This window comes from Anomaloglossus baeobatrachus, chromosome 3 (assembly GCF_048569485.1).
Source record: "Anomaloglossus baeobatrachus isolate aAnoBae1 chromosome 3, aAnoBae1.hap1, whole genome shotgun sequence".
In the NCBI taxonomy this organism is placed as follows: Eukaryota; Metazoa; Chordata; class Amphibia; order Anura; family Aromobatidae; genus Anomaloglossus; species Anomaloglossus baeobatrachus.
In genome coordinates this window covers 403882761-403904000 of record NC_134355.1, presented here as the reverse complement: position 1 = coordinate 403904000, position 21240 = coordinate 403882761, and the positions used below count along the sequence as shown (strand labels likewise).

Sequence of the window (21240 nt, the reverse complement as noted above, 5' to 3'; positions counted from 1 at the left end):
AAATAATTAACAGAGTGGGGATATCGAAGATTGGAAAAACATATCTGAAATGTTATAGAAACAACACAGCATCTGTCCGTGAGTTCTGTCTGGTATTGCAGCAAAGATCTATTGAAGTGAATGGACCAAAGTGCAATATCACACATAATATGTGGACATGTGGCATGGTATAATGCTTTCCTAATCTTAGACAACCCCTCAAAGATTCAAAGCTAGATAGCTTGGTCTTAGCGGATAGAGACATCACTATGAGCACCATGCCACTAGCCACAGTGTTTAGTGTGCAAAACAGTTTAATTCAAACAATGCAATTCTAACTTATTTTTTTTTAATCAAAGCAGGACAATTTCAGAAATAAATGAGGAATACCGGAACAATACACTACTCTCAAGTTAATGCTATAATCAGTGACACATAGTATTACTGTACATAACTATTACAAACATACAGGAATGTTTACAGAAATTCTGTTTACCTTCTGTTGGTCCACACGTTTGTTAAGGGCCTTACTATCGAGCATGCCATCCTGCAACTTGCTTCGTCCTTCCTCTACTTGCCTAATCCAGGAATCAAGTGTCAAGTAAGATTCTTTGTAATATTTCAGAGACGTGCTTATTCCACCCAGGTCTCTTAACCTATTAGAAATAAAACATAAAGGAAATTATATCACTGCCTCGTATAAAATCACAGACTGGTAGATTTGAAGAACTCATCCAGGAAAGACATTTCTCCATGTTCTGCAAAACATTTCATTTCTGACACAAGACTGTACTGTTTTCCTACAGTGCTGAATCAAATGACAAATAAGTGCAAACCTGTTTTCAATCTGAGAGTGCACGTTCTGCCATCGTTCCGCTATCTGGTCCGCCTTTTCTTTGTGCCAATCAAAGTCAAGATCCCGCTCCTTGTGCACTTTGAACATTTGATCACTGATGCTTTTGGCTTTCTGCAATCCATCTTCCAGTGCATGAAACACCTCTCTTTTTTCATCAACCTCTGATCGCCATTGCTGTTACAAAAACAACAAATCACACTTTGAGTTTTGTTTTTTAGATCACCAGTGAAATGTTCAGAGAATGGGCTGATACACACGACTGTATTTTTAGTCTGAGTGCTAAACGTTAAAAAAAGGAACGTACTCAGATCAATGTTTTTAATGGAGAAGGGCAGATGAACAATTTTTTTTCTCTGACCAATTTGACTTCTGAAAAAAATGTAGCATAAATGATTTTCCTCCGTGAAGCAGATGCCACTCAGCTATTCAGCTATTGAGTTTATGAAAAACTAAAATTGGACCGTACTTGGATGAGATCCGAGTGTGGTCCTATGTTCACAGACTGACAGAATGGAGATAGTGGAGAAACTTCTTTTTTATTTTCAGCTCTGAGAAAAACCAATGCCATTCTGATCAAACTCAGACTCTGATCAGAATAACAGAACAGTTTTAGAACAGTTTTTCTGGGATAGAGAGAAAACAGTCGTATGACCCTTTCTAATGAAGGAATATAGAAATATAGCAGAATAATAATAAAGTCTTAAGATATGCCACATAAACAACAAGTGTCAAAATACACCATATCAATAATACGTTTTAAGATACTGTATAATAGATAAAAAATGAGTGTCAACATTTGCCATACGGCTGTATTGTGATGGGTGTGTTTCATGGTTCATATACAGACCAAAATGTACAGGCTGATTTTGGGTCTCCAGATCAGAACTTGCAGGCTCTAATGTATCTATGTGGGAGTAAGTTAGTCTGTGCATTCTGGATTGTGTATGGACCATGAAACACATCCAGCTCAAGGACTCATTCACATGTCTGTATTTAAAGAAGTTCGAGAAAAAATGGTTCTGGTGTTATCAATGTGTTTGTTTTCACCTTAGGGTTTCATCAGTGTTTTTCACGGATAAATCAATAAAGAAAATACAAGGCTTCTCATATTCTTCTCAATGCTAAACATGTACAGCTCATGTATGGCGCACGGATGCCATCTGTGTGCTGAATGTGTTTTCCCCATGTATATGTGTGTGCATGTATATGTGTGTGCATGTATATGTGTGCGTGCGTGCGTGCGTGCGTGTATGTATATGTGTATATATATATAATGTCATAATGATGCTGGGTAAGCTATACTATGGAGAATATATTGGGAAATAATATACACTTTGAGACCCATATTGAAATGAGACGTGGACTGCGGGTGCATTGTTTATTATGTTATTTGTGTGGTTTTTCTTATTGACTAAAGGTTTTTCCCCTTTCTGTGATATTTCTATGGAGGGAATTATTTTATGTGTTGTATAATTTTGCTGTTAAATAAAAATGAACCTGATTTAAAAAAAAAAAAAAAAAGAATGTGTTTTCCCTGGACCCATAGTATTGGTCTTGATCATCCGTGTTGCTGGAAAAAATGGACATATCTTCATGTGTGTTTTGCATAGACACACAGTCCATGTAAAAACATGGACGTGTGAATAGCACCATAGCTTATAATGGATACGCGTTGTATCTGTGAATAAAAACGCGTAGCACACATATGTGGACGTCTGAATGAAGGGAGGAATCCAGAGTAAAAATACAGCAATGTTTCACACATAAAGATGCATACCTTCAAGGTGGCAATCAGTCGATCAATTGAGCTTCTATCAGCTGTAATGACATCTTCTTCACACAGTTTGGTCTCATACGTTTTCACCAGAGTCTCAGCTCCCTGTGTATTCTTTAGCACAAGATTTATGGTCTTTAATCTATAAGGGATAAAAAGAGAAATGTGAAGAATACCTGACTGAAAATGGAAAAAGCAATAACTAGCAGAAGATCGAGCCGGTTACACAACAGATTGTCAGTGATACTTTATATACAACTTTACGATCCCGATCACAAATTCAGTATTTGCTGAGTTTTTTACCTCAGTATTTGTAAGCCAAAGCCATTATGTTGCTTCCTGCAGTTACCAACTATTTAGATACACAATGAGCTTTTGGATGTTGCTGAATTTCAGCACGCATTATGTAAATTAGGTTACTTGCATTTTTTCATTGCATTTTTGAGTGTCATTTTGTTTCCAAGCATTTTTATGTGCGTTTTTTACATGATTTTTCATCACGTATTTATCGCAGTGATTGCTGTCTGTTCTTGCTATGTCATGTTTTAAATAAAGCTGCTTTGTTTTTGATGCTTCCTGGTATTAGGCTTTGACAAAACTTCATTTACAGATTACATGAATTTTTAGTGTGTCTCTGTTGCAGAAAAGCACTAAAAACATATGTGCATTTATTACCTGCAGTTTTTCTGCATCTTATGCAAGTCTAAGGTCACGTGCTCACGGGTATTGGGGAGGTTTTTACCTCAGTATTTGTACCCGAAACCAGGAGTGGAACAATCAGAGAAAAAGTATAATAGAAATACGGGCACCACTTCTGTATTTATCACCCACTCCTGGTTTTGGCTTTACAAATACTGAGGTAAAGAACTCAAAAAACACTCAACACGTGCACATGGCCTAAGATGCTGTTTTTGACATAGCGAAAATATGCAGTGTCAAAACCTCCTGAAAAACTCATTGTGGGCACACAGCCAAACATGCTGATTTTAGGTCTAAGGCCAAGTGCACAAGTTGAGTATCTGGTGAGTTTTGTACCTCAGTATTTGTAAGGCCACATGCACACAGTGAGTAATTGGTGAATTTTTTACCTCAGTATTTATTTGTAAAACCAGATGCACACGTTGAGTATTTGGTGAGTTTTTTTCTCAGTATGCGTAAGCCAAAACCAGGAGTGGAACAACCAGAGGAAAAGTATAAGGCCGGAGTCACACTTGCAAGAGACTTGTACGTGACTCACATCGCATCACCCGGCATGGCCGCACACTCTCCTGATAGGAGCAGGTTGGTTGCATGTATTTCTAAGCAGCTGAGACGCTCCTGTCCGGAGAGTGTGTGGACATGCCAGGTGATGCGCTGTGAGTCTTGCAAGTGTGACTCTGGCCTAATAGAAACATGTGCACCATTTCTGCCTCTTTAACCCACTCCTGGTTTTGTGTTTCAAATTCTGAGGTAAAAACTCACCAAATACTCAATGTGTGCATGTCGCTTAAGACTTCGTTCCCACGATGAGTAGTTAGTGAGTTTATGATGTTGCAGATTTTGTGCAGCATTTCTGCATCTATCAGGTAAATTAGGTTACTAGCGTTTTTCTCATTGCATTACTATTGTCTGCATTTTTTTTATCTCTTTTTGGTATGTCATGTTTTAAATTAAGCGGTTTTGCTTTTGATACTTCTTAGTATTTGGCTCTGAAAACACTCTTGATAGTGTTATTGGCGTGTTTCAGCAGCAGATGAGCACACATTGAGTATTTTGTGATGTTTACCTCAGTGTTTCTAGCCAAAACCAGGAGTAGAAAAGAGGGGAAATGTATAATAGAAACATGGGCACCACGTCTTGCATTTTTTGACCATTCCTGGTTTTGGCTTACCAATACTGAGATAAAATACTGACCAAAATTCATGCATCCAATTTTTATGCACACATATCAAAGGGAAAAAAATAATAATATAAAACTAGAAATAGTTAAATAATATAAAGATGATTGATAGATAGACAGATAGATAGATAGAAAGGTAGATAAATTGATTCATAGATAGATAGATAAACTATTTTTGTGTGGATGTCTGATAGATGCCTCTCCATTATTAACACCAGGGCTTGATGACAAATGATACTACACAGCAAACCCCAATTGCGACAGCACCAGGGCATCGGGAAGAGCCGTGGGGAAGCAACAGAATTGGTGCATCTAATGTGATCATCCTTTTCTGAGGCTTTTTAGGTTGGGAAGGGCCCAACAACCATAGACCTTCCCAGCCTAATAATATCAGCCCCCAGTTGTCTGCTTTATCTTTGGTGATTATCAAAAATGGGGGGGACTGTTCATCAATTTTTTTACATTATTTATTAATTTTAACAAGCCTAAACACCATTTGGGGTCATATGATAGCTATTAAAGGGTGCAAGTGTATGATATGTATGGGGTTTGGGACATTATTTATCAGCAGGATATCTGTCTAGCTATATGTTATATTGGATTTCTTTATTATTTCTGACAACTAGCAAGAATTTACATAGCGTATTTTTAGCATGTAAATGATAATGTTAACAAAGTATTGCATATGCATATCATATGGATACTAGGCAAGAAAAAAAAAATTGCACGCTTGCATAAAGCTCGCATGACATAGGACACTTGTCCCACTTTTCTGGATGAATATTGGAGCAATTATTTATATGCAGATGTGAGAGAACCCTAACGCTCAAAATCTATTGCTTTAGGCTACATTCACATGACCGTTCCGTTTTTGCGGGCCACAAAAAACGGTCCGTTTTTTTCACGGAAGCATCCGTGTGACATCCGTTCCATATACGATCCGTGTGTCATCCGTGTGTCATCCGTGTGCCTTCCGGGTTTTTTGCGGACCGCAAAAAATGGAAGCAGCAAGAAAGATAAATAGATGAGTAGATATAGAGATGGATAGATAGATATAGAGACAGAGGAGAGATAGAGGGATGAATGAATGAATGAATGAATGAATGAATGAATGAATAGAGGGATAGATAGATAGATAGATAGATAGAGAGATAGATAGATAGATGAGAAAGACATATATAATGTCCCACCCCCCTGCATATTCTAAGCTGGCACCCTTTTGTGACTTTCATGTGGCACTAAAGGGTGCTTAGCCTTGTATTTAGCCAAAAAATAAATAAATAATTAAAAACAAAATGACGTCGGGTCCCCTCTATCTTTTGTAGCCAGCTAGGGTAAAGCAAACGGCTGCAGCCTGCAAACCACAGCTGGCAGCTTCACCTTGCCGGTAATCCAAAACACGCTGTTATTATAAATTAAAAAATAATTTAAAACAAAAAACACGGAGTCCTCCCCAAATTGAATCACTAGCCAAGGTAAAGCGGACAGCTGTGGTCTGGTATTCTCAGACTAGGAAGGTCCACTGTTATTGGACACTCCCCAGCCTAAAAATAGCAGGCTACAGCCACCCCAGAAGTGGCGCATCTATTAGATGTGCCAATCCTGGTGCTTTGCCCCAACTCATCCCGTTGCCCTAGTGCGGTGGCAAACTGGGTAATATATGGGGTTGATGCCAGATGTGTAATGTCACCTGGCATCAATCCCTGGAGTTAGTGATGTCACGCGTCTATCAGATACCCGGGGTCACGAACCCAGTCAGTAATAAAAAAAATTAGACAACAAAAAAGGTTTTATTTGAAAAAGCACTCCCCAAAACATTCCCTCTTTCACCAATTTATTGGAAAGAACAATCAAATCCGGGTCCGGAGTAATCCAATATGGGGGTCCCACGACGATCCATACCATAGTCAATGTCCCAGTCAATGAAGAACAGAATGTTCCCCATTGGCTGGGAGAGCAGTGCAGTGACCTGAGCTAACATCAATAGGTCAGCCCAGGTCACTGCAGCAGATGACGAGCGCTGCTGTCAGGAGGTTAGATGAGATCAGTACCTGCTGTGACGATCTCCTGCTCTCCTGACGTCAGCGCTGTTACTGCCTTCTATGCCCGCCGCGTTCACAGCGAAGAATCGCGGGAGCCCGTGACGTCACCGCTAGTGGCAGTCTCGGGCCGCCCGCGAGACTTGATGTGAGAATGCGGCGGGCATAGAAGTCAGTGACAGCGCTGACGTCAGGCGAGCAGGAGATCGTCACAGCAGGTAATGATCTCATCTAACCTCCTGACAGCAGCGCTCGTCATCCCAGCGGCTGCTTGCACTGCAGTGTAAGAAGCTGCTGATACTGCAGTGCAGGCAGCCGCGGGGCTGTAAGGGAGCGGGACACAGACTGCACGGGCACCCGACGGAGGTCACACGGAAGTGCTTCCGTGCGACTTCCAGGGATTTTGAGGGCCCATTGACCTGTATTGAGTCACAGTCCGTTATTACAGAACAGAATAGGACATGTTCCATAATAACGGAACGGACATACGGCATCCGATGTGTTTTTTTGTAGGATCGGATGCACACGGAAGTTCTTCCGTGTTCCATCCGATACTACACAAAAGACATTGAAAAGATAGTCCTGTCTGTGGGTCCGCAAAAAAACAGTAACTGACCAGGACAAACGGAATGGTCATGTGAATGAGCCCTTAACCAAAACATTGAAGTTGAATGATACAATTTTAGGTGCCTCCAGGGGGAGCTACATCACAGCACATGGATTGTGGAATTGTATGCATAAATGTATTTAACAGTAGAGTTAACCCAATTGTGACTTAAAGCAGTAAAATTGTCTTAACCCAGGATTATAAATTATAAAACAAAATTATCCAGGCAGTTTAGCATGTTTAAAACATAAAATAGTGTTTATTGAACATTCATTTTAAAGGGAAGGTGACGTGCCCGATAAAAAAAATTTCAATAACTGAGAAAATGTACAGTATTAATGTTTTAATGTTTTGTTTAAATATTATTTGTTTTTAATTGAGAAAAATATATAAAAAAATTAAAAAGTTTGATATTTTCCACTCAAACACTAGGGGGAGCAGCTTCTGAAATCCTACAGAAATCCCACTGTAGAAAAAGCCTGGATTACAGCTGCAGTAAAGTGGGCAGAATCTGCTCTCCTGTGTGTGATGTCACACCTCCCCCTTCCAACTGATAAGAGAGAATGAAGTGTAGGGACACAGTGCTGAGCCATTTTGTTGGTGACCACAAATGTCTAAAGTGTCACCAAGGACAGCTGCATAGTGCTCCCCACATAACGCTCTGCACGCCCCGATCCAGCAATGCTCTGCCGCATGCACGCACACCTGCAATGTTCTGCCACATGCACGCCCGCAATGCTCTGCCACACAGACGCGCGCAGTGTGTGTGAGTACACTGTGTATATATTGTGTGTGTGGCCGAGCACCCAGCATGAGGGCAGCGGAGCCAGCATGTGTATATACTATATACCATGTACTGTGTGTATATACTATATACTGTGTGTATATACTATATACCGTATGAACACTGTGTATATTCTGTGTGTGTGACCGAGCAGCATGAGGGGAAGTGGAGCCAGCGTGTGTATATACTATATACCATATACTATATACCGTGTGTATATACTGTGTGACCGAGCAGCATGAGGGAGGCGGAGCCAGCATGTGTATAGAATATATACCGTGTATTGAGTGTATATACTATATAATGTGTGTATATACTATATACCGTGTGTACACTGTGTATATACTGTGTGTGTGACCAAGCAGCATGAAGGAGGCGGAGCCAGAGTGTGTATATACTATATACAATGTACTGTATGCATATACTATACATTGTGTGTATATACTATATACCGTGTGTACACAGTGTATATATTGTGTGTGTGACCAAGCAGCATGAAGGAGGCAGAGCCAGTGTGTGTTTATACTATATACCATATACTGTGTGTATATACTACATACCGTGTGTACAGTGTTTATATACTGTGTGTGTGAACGAGCAGCATGAGGGAGGCATATACTATACACTGTATGTATATAGTATATACAGTGTGAACACTGTGTATATACTGTGTTTGTGACCAAGCAGCATAACGATGCAATGCTCTGCATGCACGACCACCCGAAATGCTCTGCCACACGCCCACAATGCTCTGCCGCACGCTCACCCACAATGCTCTGCCACGCACGCATGCACATACAATGCTCTGCCATGCACGCACACACAATGCTCTGCCACGCACGCACACATAATGCTATGCCACACGAACAATGCTCTGCCACACGCACGCATACACAATGCTTTGCCAGGCATGCTGACACAATGCTCTGCCACGCACGCACACACAATGCACTGCCACGCACGCACACACAATACTCTGCCACGCACGCACAATGCTCTGCCACATGCACGCACAAAATGCTCACAGGCACGCACAAAATGCTCTGCCACATGCACGCACACACAATGCTCTGCCAGACACGCACACACAATGCTCTGCCAGGCACGCACACACAATGCTCTGCCACGCATGCTGACACAATGCTCTGCCACGCACGCACACACAAAATGCTCTGCCACACGCATGCACAAAATGCTCTGATTCATGCACGCAGGCACAAAATGTTCTGACCCATGCACGTACGCACACACAATGCTCTGCCACGCATGCACACACACACAATGCTCTGCCACTCAGGCACATACAATGCTCTGCCACGCACGCAAACACAATGCTTTGCCAGGCACGCACACACAATGCTCTGCCAGGCACGCACACGCAATGCTCTGCCATGCACGCTGACACAATGCTCTGCCACGCACGCGCACACAATGCACTGCCACACGCACGCACAAAATGCCCTACCACATGCACGCACAAAATGCTCTGCCACACGCACGCAGAAAATGCTCTGCTACATGCACGCACACAATGCTCTGCCACGGAGGCACACACAATGCTCTGCCACGCACGCACACACAATTCTCTGCCATGCACACTGACACAATGCTGTCACTCACGCACAGACAATGCACTGCCACGCGCACGCACAAAATGCTTTACCACATGCACGCACAAAATGCTCTGCCACATGCACGCACACACAATGCTCTGCCACATGCACGCACACACAATGCTCTGCCACATGCACGCACACACAATGCTCTGCGATGCATGCACAGTGCTCTACCACGCACGCACACCCACAAAATGCTCTGCCGCACGCACGCACAAAATGCTCTGCCATATGCACTCACAAAATGCTCTGCCAAACGCATGCACACACAATGCTGTGCCATACATGCAGTGTTCTGCCACGCACGCACACACAAAATGCTCTTACACACACACACACGTATAAAATGCTCTCCACATGCATGCACAAAATGCTCTGCCACGCACACACACAAAATGTTCTGCAACACGCACACACAAGCACAAGCACGCTCGCTGCGGCTGGGAAGGGAGGGGAGCCGTACACTACTCACACAGGCCGATAAGTGACAGGCCATGGGGGTGAGCGTGGGGGTGTTATTGGAGACAGTAGCATCGGCGGCGGAGGGGAGGGGCGCCGGTACACTACTCACACAGGCCGAATGGGTGACAAGGGGAAAAGTTCAGCACACAGCATGACCGCTGTGAGCTGCAGAAAGATGGCGCTGATCTCCTCCCTCTGCTGTGATCTGGACAGCCCAGGGGGCGCGTCCATTTCACAGCAGGGAGCTCTCCTGTAATAAGCCTAGGGATCGGATTCCGACTATCAGATTCTATGCACAGGGGCTGCCATAAAGGAGTGAGTAACTGTCGTTACACACACAGCAAATCCAGCATGGCAGCCCCCAGTGCCTCCAGTAAAATTAGAATGAAATAAAAACTAAATAAGCAGTGATTTTAATTTTGTATTAAAAATACTCGATATCATAATCACTATTTTTAATACAAAAATAAAAAACTGTGACATCTTCCCTTTAAAGAGGACTTGTCATTTGTCATAAATATGTATTTTTACATGGTATAAATTCCGCTGTACTCCTGAATTTGGCTTTGTTCTTCTTTTGTGTCTATGGCTCTTTATTCCTGAGATATGTCCCCCTCTTCTCTGTTGCTTATGAATAAGGAGTCTGTTCTTCTCCGAAACGCGTTAAGCGTATTTATACTCTGCACTTGGTCAGATTTTTCATTTTATGAATTTTGAATAAAGAAAATATTTTTACTAGATCGGTGCTGGATTCTCTCTCCTCCCTTGTTCCTCTTGATGGTCTTCTCTGTATGTAGATCTAGTCTTCCAAGCAATTGGGTGTCGTCTTGAGGATCACTCCTAGTCTCAAAAGACTAGATTTACATACAGGGAAGAGAGGGCCATATTTCCAGAATGGAGATGAGCAGAAACGTCCACCTTTACACCAGGTAACAAATTCCATATTTATCTCAGGTTATAGGTGCTCTTGAAACAAAAAATATACGATCTATATAGTTAGCAAAATAGTTTCTGATGTTGGAGAAAAAATATGAAACCATGGTTTTTTTTTTGGTTATAGCTAGTCCTCCATGCTTACTAAAACTTTTTTTTTTTAAATTCTTCATTTTAAAGACTTAAGAGTGCTGCGACATCGCTAACGATATATCGTCGGGGTCACGTCGTTAGTGACGCACATCCGGCGCCGTTAGCGACATCGCAGCGTGTGACACCAAGGAGCGACGATCAACGATCGCAAAAACATCAAAAATCGTTGATTGTTGACACGTCGCTCCTTTTCATAATATCGTTGGTGGTGCATGCCGCTGGTTGTTCGTCATTCCTGCAGCATCACACATAGCTATGTGTGACGCTGCAGGAACGACGAACATTTCCTTACCTGCGTCCACCGGCAATGAGGAAGGAAGGAGGTGGGCGGCATGTTCCGGACGCTCATCTCCGCCCCTCCTCTGCTATTTGGCGGCCGCTTAGTGACGCCGCAGTGACGTCGCTATGATGCCGAACGCACATCCCCCTTGAAGGAGGGATTGTTCGGCAGTCACTGAAAAGCGGCGTCGCTGAAAAGGTATGTGTGTGTGACGCTGCCGGAGCGATAACGTTCGCTACGGCAGCGATCACCAAATGTCGCACGAACGACGGGGGCAGGTGCTATCGCGCACGACATCGCTAGCTATCGCTAGCAATGTTGCAGCGTGTAAAGCACCCTTAACTCATAACATAAAAACGTTCCTTTTGCTCCCCACAGAGCTATATAAACTGTGTTGAGGACAAAACAATAGCATGCATCCTGACAAATAGTACCCATAAACAAGTCCCAGCCTTTCACCCAGTCGAGTCTGGCCCAGTTTTAAACATTTTAAATTCAACCAAATAAAAGGGAAAAAGAAGACAGAAAACAGAAAAAGAAGAAACAAAGCCAAAAGAAATTAGAAGACAAATATGAAGAAAAGAACAGGAGGGAGCCTAGGGAGCGGAGGGGGGAAAGGGAGCTCAGAAGGTAGGGGGGATTAAAAAGGTGGTGGGGTGGAGTCCCACCGCTTACTATAACTCAGCAGATCAATACATTCTATTAACCTTACAATTTAATTTAGTCATTTGTAAATGTACTGTAATTATGTCTTAATTCTAGTACATTTAACAGGAAGTATGAAGAGCATAGACCAGAAAGGACTTAAGGCCCTGTCACACACAGAGATAAATCTGCGGCAGATCTGTGGTTGCAGTGAAATTGTGGACAATCAGTGCCAGGTTTGTGGCTGTCTACATATGGAACAATATGTCCATGATTTCACTGCAATCACAGATCTGCCAAAGATTTATCTCTGTGTGTGACAGGGCCTTTAGAGGTGTTTTCCAAAGGCTTGATCTGACTGGCGATAACAAAATCGACACTGTTTACTCTACGCTGCACTAATGCTACCCTTCTGCTCCTCCAAAATGGTCTTCCTTAAAAAGGCTGCAATGGTGACTTTACCTTGACAGTATTGTTGGGGGGCAGCAGTTTTGTGCTGTCTATTCGACCATGACTGCTCGGAACAGTGATTGGCCGCAAAAGTCACTTGCTGTCAATGTGGCGGTCACCGCTGCAGCTATGTCAAAGATCAATGAGACCAGTAAAAAGGTGACACTGGAAAGGCAGAGGTTAGGGGTGGCCCAAAAGCAAAGCATTTTTTGTCCTTACTTTCTATCTATTTAGTCCCATAATCTAAGCTATTTTCTAATATTCTTGCTTTATAAAATCCCTACCATTCTCTAACTATCTTATCTAACAGCTACTGAGTTGGTTTTTTTTCTATTTCCTGTCTAATGATGATTCGATTTAGTACACCAGTGCATGCTGGGAAATTCAAAGTGCCATCAGGAGACAGAGGCTGCAGTCACTGTCACAGCCCTTAGCCCCTCCCTGAAAAGAAGAGTCATCAGTGACTATCGTTTCATGGCCGATGCTGTCACTGGTGTGTACCTGAGTGTCTTCCTGTGCGGTGTCTCAATCCCATGAAACCCTCAGCCCCCTGCATACACACAGACCTCACATCCAGCCTACATTACTGGGAGAGACACTCCCACAAGTGAAAAATTTGAAACCTCAGGCTGCAAACTCATATCAGGAGGTATGAAAATGAATGAGGGAATGAAAACTGCCCACTGAAACTTAGAACAATTGTATTACCTAAAAGTAAGCAAGATAATATATAAAAATCATTTTTTCATGTCAAAGGTATCCATGGATTTTAAGAATTGTGTTTAAAGAATACATTTTTAATAAGTACATTACAATCAGAAATAAATCCACATACTTTTCTAGGTAAATGGAAGACATGGAGTAGATTTGGCTCATAGACTGGATAACAATATTGAGCTCAGATCGTAGAGCATCAATGGATGGAGAGGCAGCAGCTTGGCTGAAGAATTCCTCACATTTGTCTGAAATTGAAGACAAATCTACTCTCAGATGGTCCAAGTCCTTCTTTAATTTCTGTGAAGGTAAAAAATAAAAATAGATTTAATACATTAAAAAAACTATACAAGACACCAATAGAGCCACAAATTCCTATTATAATGTAAACAATACTGTTATATTCCAGCTTGTTGTATCTCGCAGAGCCACCTAGTGGATGTTTCTTTACACACCCAACCAATCCAAACTTTAAAGGGAACCTGTCAGGTGCAATATGCACCCAGAACCACGAGCAGTTCTGGGTGCATATTGCTAATCCCTGCCTAACCGTCCCTGTATACAATACCATAGATAAAGAGATCTTTAGAAAAAGTATTTCCAAAGATCTTTTATCGTATGCTAATAAGTGCAAGGACTAGTCCCAAGGGTGTTATATCCCTCGACTAGTCCGCCCTCTTATCATGCTAGTACACCCAGAGGGTTGTACGAACATGCTATTCGATTCACGCAGGAAATGGATCTGTTGCATAATGGACACACACTGTGCCGGACACAAATGGGTGTCTGTTATGAGTGTCTATCCTTGTAATTTCTACTTCTGGCAGATATTACAGAACCCATGGCACAGCTTTCTAAGTGAGGGCTCAAAAATAGCTGTGAACAAAACGTGATCAGCCAAGAGTTGCAGTGAAATCCCATCTTGACCTACCTCTTGATCAGAGATTCTTAGGGCACTTTCATGTAAATCATCTCTGTCTAGTGGTGTTCTGATATGACGAATAAGCCGTTCCTCACTGCTTTCCAGTCGGAGACGGAAGTTTCTAATCTCAGAGGTATACATATTGTAAACAGATTCTTCTTGTTCCTCTGTTGAAAAGTTGAGACAAATATGATTTTTCTTTCCATTTTTAATACGATTTATGCCCTGCATTATAGCACACTGGAGAATTATTGTGCTCTGTGTTCATTGTGCAGTAATGTGCCTACCCTGCAATAATAGAATCTTTTGCTGACTAATAGCTCCCAATGACTCCAACAGTTATCCAATTTCATACAAAATATACATTTATTAACATCTATATTGCTAATTTATACTGAAGCATTTCACAATTATGAGCCCTTAAAGGGAATCTGTCACCACGTTTTTGCTAGCCCATCTGAGAGTCAGAGACACTGATTCCAGAGATGTGTCACTTACTGAGCTGTTTGCTGTCATTTTGAGAAAAATCATTGTTTTCTCTGCTGCAGATCTAGCAGGTATACAGAGCTCCTGAATGTGCTGGACCAACTGGCAGCAGGCCAAGTAGTCCTCTAATGATACTCTACTGCTGATTAATCAGTGATTTTATTAAAACTACACTAAGCAGCCCAGTAAGTGACACATCACTGAAATCACGGTCTCTGTCTCTACTTTATGCTGCTCTCAGAATAGGTGGCAAAAACTTGGTGACAGATTCCCTTTAACTGAATCTTTTACAATGGATATTGATTTTAAACTTTCTTAATAGTGTGGGTTCTATTAATTCCATTGATCTTTGCAATCCCATAAAAAATCGTATTGAATCAATGTTATCCAATGAGGCAGTGTTAATCTTTGAGTTTTTGCTCAGCTGAAATCAGGCTGAAGAAAAGAAATTGCAGCATGTTGCGTACAGCAGCGTAAAACGGTTGAGACTCGCCAATGCAAGTCAAAGGGTATGAGAAAAAAAAAATCGCACGGCACACGGCCCAAGTGTGTGCTCTGTGATTTTTTTTTTTTAAATGAAATATACTGTATGTGTGTGTCGTTTTCAATTACTGGGTTAGTAATGGCGGTGTCTGATAGATACCTCTCCATTACTAAGATACTCAAAAAACATATTACCGCAATTGACACGCACCTGGGCACCTGGAAGACCAGCAGTGAAGTGCCAGAATTGTCGCATCTAATGTGATGCACTTCTGGAGCAACTGTGGGCTGCTATTTTTAGGCTGTGAAGAGCCCAATAACCATTGACTTTCCCAGCCTGATAATATCAACCCGCAGTCTTTTTTATCTTTGTTTTCTAAAATGGGGAGGACCAAACATCCTTTTTATTTAGTTATTTATTTAATTGCTTAAATAAGCTTAAAAACTCCTAAGTGCCACATGAAAGGCACTAAAGGGTGCAAGCTTATAAGGCCTAAGCCACATGGCATCAAAATCGGAGTGAATGGAATGCGATGTTTTATCGCATTCCACTCTAACCAATATTAACCTATGTCCCAGCACCTATGAGCGATTATTTTCTCAGCCCCAATCGGACCGAGAAAAATATCGCAGCATGCTGCGATTGTAATGCTAGTCTTGTTTCTCTCGCACCCATTCAAGTCTATGGGGCGAGAAAAAAAAAAAAATCGCACTGTACTCGCAGTACCGTGGTGTACTGCGAGTGCTGGGCGAAAATGACAATAGCCGGCAATGGAGGAGAGAGGGAGATAAATCCCTCCCCTTTGCAGCGCCGGCCCATCCCCCACAGCTGAGGTCCGATCGCATGATCGGACCTCAGTCGTAGTGACACTTGCATGACACTCGGCTCCTGCTGTGCTGCCAGCGTGAGCCGAGTGTCATGTGAGGATCGCTGTAGATCCCCATGTGGCCCTGGCCTAATATGTATTATTATTTATTCTATGTATCGATCTGTCTAGATTTTATTTTTTTTTTTCTGTTTATTTCTGACAAAGCTAAAAGTTTTACATACAATAGTATGTTAAAGATGATGATAAAAGCATATTGCACGCACCAGGCAATCTCCTATGAATGCTGTCTCGCAACCGGCATTCACAGGAGGATTGTGACGACAGGCACAGGGTTCATCAGCTGACCCCTGGCTGATATGACAACCCATCAGCACCCTGTGATCACATCACAGGTGCGCTGACGAGAGCGCCCTGCCAGCAAAAGTTAAATCCTGCTGTCACAGTTTGACAGCAGAACTTAACTAGTTAACAGCGGAGGGCAGATTTCTGATCCACCCATGGCTGTTAGAAGAACATAATGGCTTATTAAATCATGTGCGCCGAGCATGTATGAAAGGCAGGGTCATGACATATGACGTAACTATACGTTATATGTCGTGAAGGGGTGAAAGGGTTTAGGTGAAAGGGTTTAACTCACATTGAGTTTGGTTTTCACTGCCATATATGTTTAGGCTGCCTCAATTTACACAATAAACTTGCAGTGCTGACGTTCTGGGTTCAAATCCCACCTGACAACATATGCAAGTTTATACATTGTCCCTGTGTATCCATAGGTTTCCTCCTGTTACCCCGGTTTCCTCCCACATTACAGAGACATACTGATAGCGAAATTAGATTGTGAGCTCCAATGGGCACAGTGATGATGATGTCAGTAAAGCGCTGTGGAATATGATGGCGATATAAGTGAGTAAAATAAATCCATATATTTACCTCTTTCAGCAGATTTTAGAAGCTCCTCATAGTACAGTTTGCAGACATTGACTTCTCTCTCCAGTTGTCCTATATCAGACACGGAGAACATTTTTGAATCCTGGCTGTCTTCCAGGAATTCATCAAAACGAGTTTTCAGATTGCCTTGAACCTGCTGATGTTCTCCAGGAAGCAAGGTTTTAATCTGCAATGGAGAATTCTACAGTTTATTGGTCACATAAACATTTTTACACAGGAGAAATGTGTGTACGATGATGACACTACAGTATAACAGGAAGGACAACAGGTTTACTCTTAGATTTCACAGATAAGCCATAAATACTTATACCCAGATAATATTTCTATATAAATAGCACTAGCGGGATAACATAACAGGCAAACTAATTACTGATGTATATTTTTTATTATTCATTGGTTTACAAAAACAAAGTAGAACACGAGGGCAGAGTTCCACTTTAAGATGAATAAAATACTATCAATTGTGTTATAATAGAATACTGTTCCACAATAACACAGGCAGAAGTAACCAATATCATGATATATATACATACTGATGAAACTTTGCTTCCTCGAATGGCTTCAATTTCATTCATTAAGTAATGCCAGGATACCATGCTCTTCATGTTGATATGGGATTCATGCCAGAGTGACATAACACTTTGATACATTTGCTCAATCCTGCAATGAAATATTGCAATTGTAATTTATGATGAAATTATCTACTCTTCAAAATTCATAGTTTCAGTTTAGCATTTTAAAACTTGCCAGATACTGTTTTTGGCGAGATTATCAGAAACGTACAGCTATATATAGTACCCAATCAATTACACCTAAAAGGGTTGTCCACTAATTTTGCACTAATGGCCCATCTTTAGGAGAGGTCATCAATATCTGAATGGCCGAGGTCCAACACCCTGCACCCCCCAGCTGTTCCTGGTGCCGGTGGCGGAAACGATGTTCCGGAGCTGCTCCACCTTCTAATAGCGACCATGCATATCCGCTTCCCATTCAAATCAATAGAAGGCACATGTGAAGTACCCGGCCACAGCTGCTTTCAGTTGACGGGGCAGCTCTAGAACTGAGCATTTCCGGCTGACTGCTACCACCGCCGGCACTGTGAACAGCTGATTGCCGAAAGTGCCGGACCCCTTCCAATCAGACATTGATGATCTATCCTAAGGATAAGGATGTAAACGTAGTGGACAACATTCTTAACCCCTTCACTCCTGGGTGATTTTCCGTTTTCATTTTTTCCTTCCCTAGCCATAACTTCATTATTTTTCCGTCAATCTTGCCATATGAGGGCTTATTTTTTGCAGGATGAGTTGAACTTTTGAATGATACCATTAGTTTTACCATATAGTGTACTGGAAAATGGAAAAAACAAAATTTCATGTGTAGTGAAATTGCAAAATAAGTGCAATTGCACATTCGTTTTTAGGGTCTTTTAATTATTGCGTTCACTATATGGTAAAACTGATGTGTCAGTATGATTCCTGCACAATTGTTTTGGAGGGGGGATTATTCACCATGTTCACCACACGGTAAAACTAATGTGTCAGTATGATGCCTCAGGTCGCTACGAGTTCGTAGATGCCAAATATGTATAGTTTTACTTTTATCCAAGTACGACATCCCTGGAGCTAGATATATAGAGATCAGCAAAGGCCAGAGACAAATTGGCTCAGGAGCAGCAGGGTATTGGTGAGTATTACTGCTTTAATAATTTTACACCATTTTAAGCGTTTAAAAAAAAATAATGTGAAGGGACAACCTCCTTAAAGACAAAAGCAGTAAACTGTTTCTGGTGGTGTCGGCAGATTATCTACATTTATGGCGTTACAAGGGAACAAAGCTTCAGCCACATAAAGAACTTATTTGTTTTGAATACTAGATTAAAAAGTATACAATAATTATAATAATATGAGAGTCCTTTTAAAATAATTCACTGAAGATTACCTAAGGTTATTCCCAATAAGAAAAGTTATCACCTATCCAAATCTGACCACTGTGACTAATATTGATCCTGATGGCATTTATCTGTCTATGGGACCTCCAGGGCTAGCTAAGTTTTGTATTTGGCTATATGTAGCAGTCATAAAGAAAATTAAAGGGAATATATTAGCAGGTTTTTGCTTTATAATCTGAAGCCAGCATGCTGCAAGGGTTAAAGGGAACCTGTCAGGCGCAATATACAGCCATAACCACGAGCAGTCCTGGGTGCATATTGCTAATCCCTGCCTAACTGTCCCTGTATCTAGTAGCATAGATAAAGAGATCTTTAGAAAAAGTATTTATAAAGACGTTTTATCTTATGCTAATAAGCGAGGGGACTAGTCCCAAGGGTGTTAAATCCTCCGACTAGTCCGCCCTCTTAGCATGTTAGTACACCCACAGGGTCGTGCTAACATGCTATTCAATGCAGCATCACCCGCGGTGACGAACATACCTGTGTTTGCTGTGACCGTTCTTCTGAATGCCGGTCTTTTCCGGTCCTGCACAGTATGAAGTCGGGTGTATGCGTCCTGGCTTCAGAGACGCCTACTGCCTACATGACTGGAAGTGCCGGTGCATCAGAAAATCGGCCACAGCGAACACAGGTACACGTGTCACTGCTGGTGATGCTGCATTGAATAGCATGTAAGCATGCCTGGTGGGCGTACTAATTTGCTAGGAAGGCGGACTAATCGGGGGGATATTACGCCCTTGGGACTACACCCTGCGCTCATTAGTATATGATAAAAGATCTTTAGAAATACTTTTTCTAAAGATCTCTTTATCTATGCTAGTGTATACAGGGACGGTTAGGCAGGGATTAGCAATATACACCCAGAACTGCTCGTGGTTCTGGGTGCAAATTGCACCTGACAGGTTCCCTTTAATATAGAAAATTCAGTGATACCTGTCTTGTCAAGGTCCAATCTGTTGTTTATTTGCTATCTTTGTTTAATAAACAGGACATATCATTGTTTAAACTACAATGTCAAGCACATGGCAGTCTGGCACGCCCCTTCCTCTTATTGACACATCACTGTTTATGTACAATCTCAAAAGAAAGCCAGGTGTGGGCAGGACAGCTCTCTCAGCTGTGCTACATGACTAAATGTAAAAATTCTGATTGTTTTAGAACGGCTCCACCCAGTAATCTAAGGGTGGCTTTACATGCTGCGATATCCAACCCGATATCGCTAGCATGCGACCCACCCCCATCGTTTGTGCGAAACGGGCATATCGCTGCCCGTCGCGCACAAAATCTGGCACCCCCGTCACGCATACTTACCTGCATAGCGACGCCGCTGTGACCGGCATACCGCCTCCTTTCTAAGGGGGCGGTCCGTTCGGCGTCACAGCGACGTCACTAAGCGGCTGCCAAATGAAAGCGGAGGGGCGGAGATGAGCGGGACGTAACATCCCGCCCACCTCCTTCCTTCCGCATTGTGGCCGGAGGCAGGTAAGGAGATGTTCCTTGTTCCTGCGGCGTCACATGTAGCGATGTGCACTGCCGCAGGAACGAGGAACAACTTCGCCCCTGCGACAGCAGCGATAACTGGCAGCGGACTCCATGTCAACGAGGAGCGATTTTGCACGTTTTTGCAACGATCCAAAATCGCTCCTAGGAGTCACAAACTACGACATCGCTACAGCGGCCGGATGTGCGTCACAAAATCTGTGACCCCAACGAGATCGCTGTAGCGAAATCGTAGCGTGTAAAGCCCGCTTTAGTGATACATTGTTGGATTCAGGATCTCATTCCCTACATCATGCTTTTCTCAGATCAGGTAGCAAGAACATGTTGTCAGATTCCCTTTAATGAAGAGGTGGTGCTCATGTGCGGCCACCGATACATTGTGACAAGGCATTTCAGAACCCCATTATTAGGAGCAATGGAAATCCCAGCCGTCATACCTTGCCCACGATCTGCAACTTATCGCATATGCTGCGGATAGACGATAATATTAAATGTTTGGAATAACCGTTAGAGGAGAAATTGCCTGGTAATTTACTCCAGTGGTCTTTGACCATTATTAAAATCTTGCCATTTTTTCCATTGATTACCAGCGCATTGTACCTGTTTGCAGAGTCAACAGCTTCCTTGTTTGGTGCTGGTACCGTAAAGCACACAGATGGGACCATGGCTTCATTACCGGTAGGACTGATCACTTTCCACTTTGCACGGTGTGAATTACTTGCCAGTACACATTCATCATCTTTGTAAATAGTTATCTAGTTGTAAAAATGGAAAAACAAATATTTAGTTTTGTGAGATGTGTGAGAAGTCTTTCATTCTATCGACGCGCAATATGAAAGCATATACTGTAGGCCATTTTTTTGATGCTTAGTAGAGGTGATATAGAAAACAGACAACTACCACTACACAAAGCTAAAATTGTGCTGAAATTGCAGAAAGTCGGCATATT

The 21240-nt window shown here is 42.2% G+C and overlaps 1 protein-coding gene across 24 annotated transcripts in view; it reads right to left on the bottom strand.

Annotated features, from left to right (window-relative positions):
* DST (dystonin) overlaps window positions 1–21240 on the bottom strand; it is an 879552-nt gene that overhangs the window by 358301 nt on the left and 500011 nt on the right. For all 24 annotated transcript variants that reach the window (XM_075340287.1, XM_075340288.1, XM_075340270.1 and 21 more), the window contains 8 exons: window positions 20892–21046; window positions 17374–17500; window positions 16823–17006; window positions 14103–14260; window positions 13293–13471; window positions 2613–2751; window positions 816–1009; window positions 476–635 (listed from right to left, as the gene is read on the bottom strand). In XM_075340287.1, the coding sequence (XP_075196402.1) occupies window positions 476–635; window positions 816–1009; window positions 2613–2751; window positions 13293–13471; window positions 14103–14260; window positions 16823–17006; window positions 17374–17500; window positions 20892–21046 (1296 nt within the window). The remainder of the gene's footprint in view (window positions 1–475; window positions 636–815; window positions 1010–2612; window positions 2752–13292; window positions 13472–14102; window positions 14261–16822; window positions 17007–17373; window positions 17501–20891; window positions 21047–21240) is intronic.